General features: G+C 39.3%; 1 protein-coding gene across 1 annotated transcript; it reads right to left on the bottom strand.

Annotated features, from left to right (window-relative positions):
• Nucleotides 1-3686: 3686 nt before the first annotated feature.
• LOC123140803 (expansin-B2) lies at nt 3687-4963 on the bottom strand. The gene is made up of 3 exons (XM_044560084.1): nt 4732-4963; nt 4547-4656; nt 3687-4395 (listed from the first exon to the last, which is right to left on the bottom strand). The coding sequence occupies exons 1-3, from the start codon at nt 4913-4915 to the stop codon at nt 3868-3870; spliced, it is 822 nt and encodes a 273-aa protein (XP_044416019.1). The 5' UTR covers nt 4916-4963; the 3' UTR covers nt 3687-3867.
• Nucleotides 4964-9133: the final 4170 nt, after the last annotated feature.

The following is a 9133-nucleotide window of genomic DNA, read 5'->3' as shown; positions in this document are numbered from 1 at the left end:
CTGAACAAATTTGAAATTACGAAATTTTGATAAAGTTTAGAATTTATTGAAAAATAAACTTGAAACCGAAAAAGAAACAGGAAAAAACAATAGAAACAGAAATGAGCCGCTGTGCGAAGTGCCAACTATTTGTCGTATGATGCGGCAAATAAGGTTTTCCCAACAGTGTTGCTCGCCTGTAGCGACTGCTAATGGGTTGGCCTCAGTACAGCCCATTTGAAAGGCAAAAGATATTTGTTCCACTTTTTTGGTGTAGTATGTATGATAATAAATACTAAGTTTTTATAAAATTTTTTTGGTATTTTGAGAAAAAATTCGGTAATTAAAAATAATCCCTATTTCTGAAAAGTTACATGCAATAACATAAACATTCATGAGTATTCATGTATTTTTAGAGCAATGGTTGTCTACTTTTGTAAAAATTGTTCAGGAAGCATTCATGTAATTATGAATAATTATCAGGCCTTAAAAAACGTTCATGTAATTAAAAAGTTCATTTTTATGAAAATGATTAATATTTTTGAAATAATTGTATTATTTAAATATATAATATATTTTTTAAAATCATGCATTTATAAAAATATCTATGTAAATTTAGAGTTGGAAGAATATATATAATAAAAAAATAAATGAAGAAAGAAGTAACATAGAAAAAAATGTAGAAAACCCAACAACAAGGGCTAGACAATGTTGATTGTTCAGTTATCTAGCAGTTCATGGAACATATAAAATGTAAGCTGTTTTGGTGTGGTTGTGAAAATAAACCATGTCAAACTTGCCACTTATGTTCAAATAAGAGATAATTAGACCAGTGGTGCTTGAACTTGCCACTGATGTTCACTTTAGTGTCTGAATTTGAAAAATATGCCGAACTAGTTCTAGTACTTGGCACCCTTGTTCAAATATGGTGTAAATCTTGTTTGGATACGTCCGTGTTCCTTACTAGGCATATCAGCATGTGCACGGGGTCCACTTGCAATGTTGGAACAGGCTGACTTGCAAAATATACGTCTCTATGACGTCATGTCCTACCTGTCAGTGCACAACACAAAGAACAAATACTATGAGCAAAACTAGGTGTTGAACCTCGCCCATATCACACATTCTCTGGAAATTATAAAAATATGAATGTTATAATCTATATCAATATAAAAAGACACAAAGGCCAAATCCAATTAATATGTGCCATCATCAAACAATGTCAATCCGAAGACCTAGATTGTTCCAATGGTGAGTGTTCAACTTGTTAAGCGTGTAATTAATATCATAACAAATATCGACAATTGCTTTAATGACATAATTAACGTGCAACTGATATCCTACCTAATTTCAATGTGCAATTAATTTTATTCCATATATCAACGTTCATTGCACGTATACATTTAATGGTTAAAATAAATATTCATCTAGTTTAAAAATATTCACGTGACTATAGTAATAATTATGAATAATAAATATGTAAAAAAATTCATATGTCTAAATAAAAATAAATGTAAAAAGCGTATACATTTCTATTTAAAATATTAATACACTTGTAAAAATCATCATGTTTTTAAAATAATATTCATGATGTATATAAAGTGTCCATGTTTTAAAAATTATATAGTTTTAATAAAAATTTCAAGAGTTTTACTAAATTTAGGTGTTTCTCAAAATATGTTTTTTAAATAAATGAAAATTGAAAAATATATGTGGAAACATAATTAATAGCCTAGTGTGCCGCCAAGATTATAGATCCTACAATGAGCACTTTTAAAATCATACATACATTTTTATAATTCATAAAATTATTATAGTTACATGTTTTTTAAAATAATACATAAATATCTTTAAAACCTACCTTAACATGTTTTAAAAGAAAGTTAAATTTTTATGCATATTATTTATAATATAGGAATAGTTTAACTTATTTGTATTACTGTTAAAATAATTTACATAATTCTTATAAATTTTAGAAAGAAAAAACACATTCTTAAAAAGGACCACATGAATATTATTTTTAAAACATGAAGATTTGAAAATTAGATTAACATTTTGAAACTTTAACATTATTTTAATTAAATATATGATTACTTTTTAAAATTTTAAAATATGATTCATAGGTATTATTTTAATTACATGAATATTTAAAAGTACACAAACATTTATTTATTATTGTGATTATAGTTTACATATTTTTGTATAATTTCGAAAAAAAGGAAAAAGTACTAACATGTGGAAAATGGGGCACATTGACGGCAACCCATTTAACTCCAGGATGAGCTTAGGGTTCATAAAGCGTATCTATGCCCAACGAAAAGATCAGCTTATCGTATGATGATGGCAACGAAAAGAGGGAGGGAAGAGTGGTTGGATGGCACGGCTGGATCATCCAGTAACAACAGGGAAGTTTCTGGTAAGGTGCAGATGTTTTTGTGGCGCCTTGCCCATGGAGGATATTAGGGCTCAGCGTAATATGTCGACAACAAAACAGTGCACTCTATGTGGAGCACATGATTCCTGCGACACTCCCTCCTTGAATGCTCTATGGCCAGGTGTGTTTGGGCCTTGGTAGATGGAGAACTCGTTAAACATTTGTGCAAGACGACAGAGCCAAACGCAAAACAGTGGCTGTTCGCCATGCTCGACTCATTATCACTTGCAGGTTTTGTCAGATTGGCAGTCACATTATGGGCAATATGGTGGGCGCGCCGTAGTGCTACTCATGATGCGATTTTCCAAAGTCTGGCTGCCACAAATGAGTTTATCCAAAGATTTATCGTTGATATTGATTCACTGCCGAAGAAAAATGTGGAGACAAGACCAGGTGCTAGCTCAGCTTGAGCCAGACCCAAAGCACTACCGGCTGGATACGCTAAGATACACGTGGATGCGGGAGAGCCAAGATCAAGGCTTGGCGGTTCTGCGGCGGCGGTGTGTCGTGATTCAAACGACAACTTCTTGGCAGTTCATCGATAGTTATTCATGGCGTTACTAATGTGCCCACATTGGAAGCGATAGCTTGTCGAGAGACATTGTAATTAGCGGAGGATCTTCATCTAAGAGACTTTGTTGTTGCTTCGGATGCAAAACAAGTGGTCAATGATATCATAAAAGGCACGCATGGAGCTTATGGACCTATAATCAGCGAAACTAGAGAGAGAGAGAGAGAGAGAGAGAGAGAGAGAGAGAGAGAGAGAGAGAGAGAGAGTAGTGGGCGTCAATTGCAAGTTTATTTTTGAAGGAAGAGCAGCAAATTATGAAACTAGTGGACTACCTTGTTTTTCTCATTCTTTGGATCAGGGGAGACACTCGTGGTTGATCCAACCCCATGGTCCGTTTTGTATCCCGCTACATGCGGATTTTGAGCAATAAAATCTAGCTTCAACCCAAAAAAAAAGTGTATCTATGCATTCAGGATAGCAAACATAATTGGGTGAAGCGGTAGCACCAGTCGTGCAGTTCAGGATTTTGAAACCCATGTGATTGTTGGTTTGAACTGTATACTTTGCAAGTCGGCCTATCCTGGAACTGAAAGTGGGCCCCACGCCAAGCTGCCATGCCTAGTTAGTAACACAGACATATCCGAACGTGATTTGAACTTGAACAAGAGTGGTAATTAAGTTTAGGCTCCGATGATAAGTTCAACATATTTTTCAAGTTCACACACTAAAAGAAACATCGATGATAAGTTTAAGCACCGGTACTTGAAAAAATACCAGTTCCTTTTTTTGCAAATACGGAAATACCTCTCTGAAGACCTATGCATTTGCATAATTGCATTACAACTTACAAGGCCGGCCTTATCAAACAATAGGTACCGTTTGGTGAGAACTCTGGGAGCACCAACTCGGCAGCGATCAGAGAAGTACGTAATTAGTAAGCCAATCAGTAGAACTGGACGTTGGACCAGTAGGCTTTGTCCGGCCGCCAGTAGGCCGGGATGACATTGTTGGCCACAAGCGTCTTCCCGGAGTCGCTGGTGATGCGCATGGAGAAGGGCCCCTGCAGCGGGCGGCTGGTGTCCATCCGCCAGATGGATCCCCAGGAGCGGCGCATTGGCTCCCAGGACCCCGTCGGGCGCCCGTTCCTGGTCTGCATGAGCTCCATGCGGACCACGGTGCCGTCGACGTTGGCGTACTCCACGAGCACCGCGAGGTAGTTGGGGTTGGATCCACGCTGGACGTGGAAGGTGACCTTCATGCCCGGGAAGTTGCAGCGCACCCTCCTGAACTGCATGTCGATGATGCCGGCGTGGCGGAGCTTGTCATTGAGGCCATTCTTGGCCATGGCCCCGAACGCTGTGCCGCTGAGGTCGAAGTGGTACCTAGCCACAGGGTAGTAGTTCATGTCGGTGATGACCACCCTCCTCGGTTGGCCGGAGCACGATGGGTTGTTGGCAGCGACGCATCGGATCTGAATGAAACACCGGCCGAGCAAACCAAATTAAAGGTCAACGCCCTGATGGATCCATACTTTGCAGGCACATGATAGGTTTGAGTTTGACCAACTAATTTAACCGACACTGTCTGGTGTGGGATTAATTAATGCAGTATTACGTACGTACCTCGTAGCAGCTGCCGCAGCCTGCGCCGGCGTCGAACAGAGGCTCGTTGCCGCAGGACGTCATGGAGGAGAAGGGGTACTGGTTCACGTTCTTGAAGCCACAAGCACCGCCTGCAAATCCAAATGGAGGAGAACAGCATTAGCACGAGGTACGTGATGCATGCAAATGTGTATATATGGGCGTACCGTTGTCGTTGGGGCCGGCGCCGGTGGGCGCACCGTACCAGGTGGCCTTGGCGGGGAGCCAGCCGGAGTTGTAGGATCTAGCGGCGGAGGTGTCGTAGTTGGCCGCAGAACGGACGGACGTGACGAGCACAGAGAGGAGTGCCACAAGCACAAGGGCAATGGCGTTGGTGGAGGCGCCGGCCATATTGGTTGTCTATGAACCTTCTTACTGGACTCGTAGGATATGTACTCGATCGCTGGAGACTCGAGAATTTATAGGCAGGCCAACAGGCAAAATGAGGTGAGAACGACGAGCCGGCGCAAGTTGCAGTTGCATCCGACGAGACGACTACGCGTATGGCGTGTTCTGGGCTACAAGCTCACATGGCTACGGAGAGAATCATGGAGGAATACAGGCACCGCCCGGTTTACGCGCGTACATACGACTATATATAAAATCACATATTGGCGGTGATCACCGAGCATCCGCTAATCATTTGGGGGGTGCACAAGTCAAGTTGTTGATTGCAGACAAAGTCAGACCATCGTCATGCCCTAAGATCAGGCCCCACGTTATATCCCCGGGTCCTGATTCCAGTCATTCCTAATCGAAATGAATTCCACACCTCGGTGTCCCAAGACTCAACACAAAGTAGATGTTATTGCTATTTTAATTTGAAAAAAATGCAAATGAAGTATGAAAAACATGAAACTTAGCATGGTACCCTCATATGAATTAATGTTTTCTGGTAAATTTTTAGAAGATTTCACAAGTCATCACGTACACTGTTTAGAGGCCGACCAATCTTCGAGGAAGTATCTAGGTTTCTAGAGGGAATCGGTCAAATTTGAAGGCAAAGTTGCGGTTACTTCATCGGTTGAGCTTGAAACTCTTTCTAGACTCAAGATAAACCATGACATATTACACATGTCAAAATTTGTGATTTTTGGGCCCATTGCTATATTTAAGTCATTAACTGCATTGTTAGTCATAGTACATATAAGTAAATTCGTACTGCAAGTGCATGATTTGTTTTGAAAGAATGGGTTAAAATCATATTTTTGGTCTTTATTCTATTTCTAGGTCTTATCCAAGAAAAGAAAAGGGAATTCACACCTAGGGGGGGCAAGACTTGACTCCCAACATGGAAGTTAATGTTATTTAAATTCCAAAGAATTCAAATAAAGACTGAAATACATGAAACTTGGCATGTTGCGCTCATATGGCATCAATATGATGTGGCAAAAAATTGAGAAGGTTTCACAAAAAAATTCACTTACACTGCTTAGAAACCGGACCATCTCGAAGGAAGAATAGGTTTTCAGGAGGGAACATGCCAGATTTGAAGGCAAAGTGTCGGTTGCTTCATCGGTTGACCTTGAATTTTTTTTCTACGCTCAATATACACCATTACATGACACATGTAAAATTTTGCATTTTTAGGGTCTGTTTGTTATATTGAAGTCATTAACTGCATTTCTAGGCATTTAGTGCAAACAGTCAAATTTGAACTACAAGTGCATGGTTGTTTTTGCAAAATTGGGTAAAAAAATCTATTTCTGGTCTTTAGTCTATGATTAGGACTTATTCAAGGAAAGTAAAGGAATTCCACACTTCACGGTGCAAAGAGTCGACCCCAAACATGGAGGTCATTGTTATTTTAATTGTTCAAAAGGTAAACAAAGTTTGAACAACATGAAATTTGCCATGAGACCCTCATATGGCATCAATATTGTGGTAAAAATTTGAGAAGGTTTCGTAGAAGTTGTCAGGTAAATCACTCTGAAGTCATTTGTAAAAAATCCCTTGAATTTTGTATGAGCATGATTTGCAAGCAAATTATGTCCATAATGTCCCCCTATTTGCGACTAGTACTTTCACTTTCACTGTTGGAGTAACCAGAAACGAGATTAGCAAGCCCAGGAGACATGAAAGTGGATGTGATGCCACTATCACTAAGTGTAGTGTCTTGCACTGGTCCTAACTGAATGTTTTTAGGGTAGGTGCTAACTGAATATTGACTGTAAATGTGTTCTTAGTTGCACCAATAGCCATGACTGAATGCATTCCTCTTCTCCCTAGTGGGCTCGAAATTCAGCCAGGTTTTCTTCACTTTCAATTATGTAAATGATTTCAGTTGGTTCAGTGTTTGGATGGCAAGGCATGCACTTGGTTATTTTAATTGATTACAATTTTTTCTATGTCCTGGAACCCATGGTTCCTTGCATTTGAAATATATCATTTCTGCCCGGCTTGTTGTATTAGAGATTGATTAGGTGGCAAGGTCACTGGAGGCTTTGGTACGCCAAAGTTGAATTGCCTCCTCACAGACATTGGAATAAAAACAGGCATTTTAATATTGGTTGTCTGCTCTAGTCTTCTAGCCATCCATACAACATCTTGGAGGTATTTAGGTTTGTTACACTATAGGTGTGCTTGTATGTAGTCAGACAAGCCTACAATGAAGTTGTTGGTGTAGGGATCATTTGGTAGGCTTGGATTGTCTCTTCTCATTAAATTCAAAGCTCTTTCAAATTTCTCAATATACTGCCCATAGTTCCCTGTTGCAGCAAAGCATGAAAATGTTTGACATTATCACATATAGAACTTTCAGAAAATCTATGTCCTAGGTGTCTGCAGAATTTGTGCTAGGGTAGTGTTTGAGCATGAAACCCAGTCCCGCACCACCATTGAACTGTTGTTCCCTTTAGGTAAGATACAAAAAAAATCAGTTCTCTTTTCTAGTGGTGTTTGGACAGTGTCAAAGTACTACTCAATTGTCTGAATCCAATGTTCAGTGTTATCTCCTTGAAATTCCAGAATGTTGAGTTTTGCAGGTTTGAGAGGGATCACTCCCCTTCTCATGTCATATGGACTGTTGCTTCTTTTTCTGATGGTTATTTGTTTTTTTAGCACTTATGAAAGTGGGAGAGGCTGCCATTCACTTTATATTAGTAGTCAGTCAGTCAAGGTTACATATGTACAAAGCAGAGAGGGGGGAGGGTAAGTAGCAGAGCAATACAACACTGGATTTACAAGTCTGAAGAAGGGACAATAACTAAAGGGAGGCTACAAAGGAGTGAATAAAAGGATGGAGACTATCCTTGGTTTTGTGCACCATCATAGAAAGATCTTTTTTCAACATGTGAATCCATGATTCAAGTGATGGTGCAACCCCTCTAAAGTGCAGGTTGTTTCTTTCCTTCCAAACCCCCCATCACTACTAGGGAAAAGCCTAGCAGTAGCGCGGGTTTTAGGCCTACCAGTAGCGCGGGAGGCAGCGCTACTAGTAAGGCGCTACAGCTAAAGGTTAGCAGTAGCGTGGGTTAACACACGCTACTGCTATATCCACTTAGTAGTACCGCTTCATGGAAAGGGCGCTACTACTATTATTTCGTATTATATTTCTTTTTTATTTCATGTTGTATTCATACACCTTTATACAAGTTTTCATACAGCAGCAATTTAAAGATTGTTTTTACATCATAATGAGTTATTACATCACTGGGTGAAAGAACCATGTACTAGTTTCAAGTGGATGGACATCCACTTGCCATCCATCTGAAACTAATCTGCGGTTCTTTCACCCAATAATATAATAAATATCATCATCATCATATCATTAACAACTTATCATCATAATACATCATTGTCATATAACACCTCCTCATGATCATCGTTTTCATCAATGAGACATCACATAGCAAGTTGGTCACTAGTCATAATCACAACTCATCATCATCATCATCATCATCAACTCTAACACATTGTACCACATAATAAACATTGTACCTAGGACCTACTTCTCTCTCATAGGACATACTACCTTCTCTTAGGTAAAATAGCATAAAACAAGATAGCCCCTGACTCTCCATTATGGAGAATGGAGATTATCCTGTGTCCAATTCTTGCCTTTCGCACAATGTTGCTTCCAAGAACCTCCCTACGACTGACCATACTTTTTTCCATTCTTTGATTATCATGTCTTCATCGGTTTTAGAAATCCGATATGGACATGTGTGATTCGTAGGATGACCTGCCTGTATGTTCAAAACATCAAGGCGACCATTCTGATACATCAGATGAGCCACACAATCCTTGGGGATTTTCTGTTGAAAAACATAGTAATAACTTCGTAGTTAGCAATGTAGTTTAGTTTTAGAAGAATTTATGCAAAAGATGCACGGATGTCGTAATAGTAAAAAATCTTACCATGGCATCTCCATGGATGTTACCGTAGTTCAACACGTGCACTAGTGGCACGTATTGACCTTAATGTGGAGGAGTTTGATAATAGATATTGTAATTCAAGATCAGTACAAAATGCGACCAGATGATTTTTCTCCCGATAAGTTAATTCAGAGCCATCGGTGTAGTAGGTTCTTTCTACCATCTTCGCACATTATTTGAAGAATAAAAATA

The sequence above is a fragment of the Triticum aestivum genome, chromosome 6D (assembly GCF_018294505.1).
Source record: "Triticum aestivum cultivar Chinese Spring chromosome 6D, IWGSC CS RefSeq v2.1, whole genome shotgun sequence".
NCBI lineage: Eukaryota > Viridiplantae > Streptophyta > Magnoliopsida > Poales > Poaceae > Triticum > Triticum aestivum.
Note: the sequence above shows the minus strand (reverse complement) of the source record. Positions and strands in the feature narration are given on the sequence as shown.

Coding starts and splice junctions, on each gene's coding strand:
- LOC123140803 (XM_044560084.1), bottom strand. CDS start 4,915: ATGGCCGGCGCCTCCACCAACGCCATTGCCCTTGTGCTTGTGGCACTC. Junction 4,657..4,731: donor CGCCGGCCCCAACGACAACG/GTACGCCCATAT, acceptor TTGGATTTGCAG/GCGGTGCTTGTGGCTTCAAG. Junction 4,396..4,546: donor GCTGCGGCAGCTGCTACGAG/GTACGTACGTAA, acceptor TGTTTCATTCAG/ATCCGATGCGTCGCTGCCAA.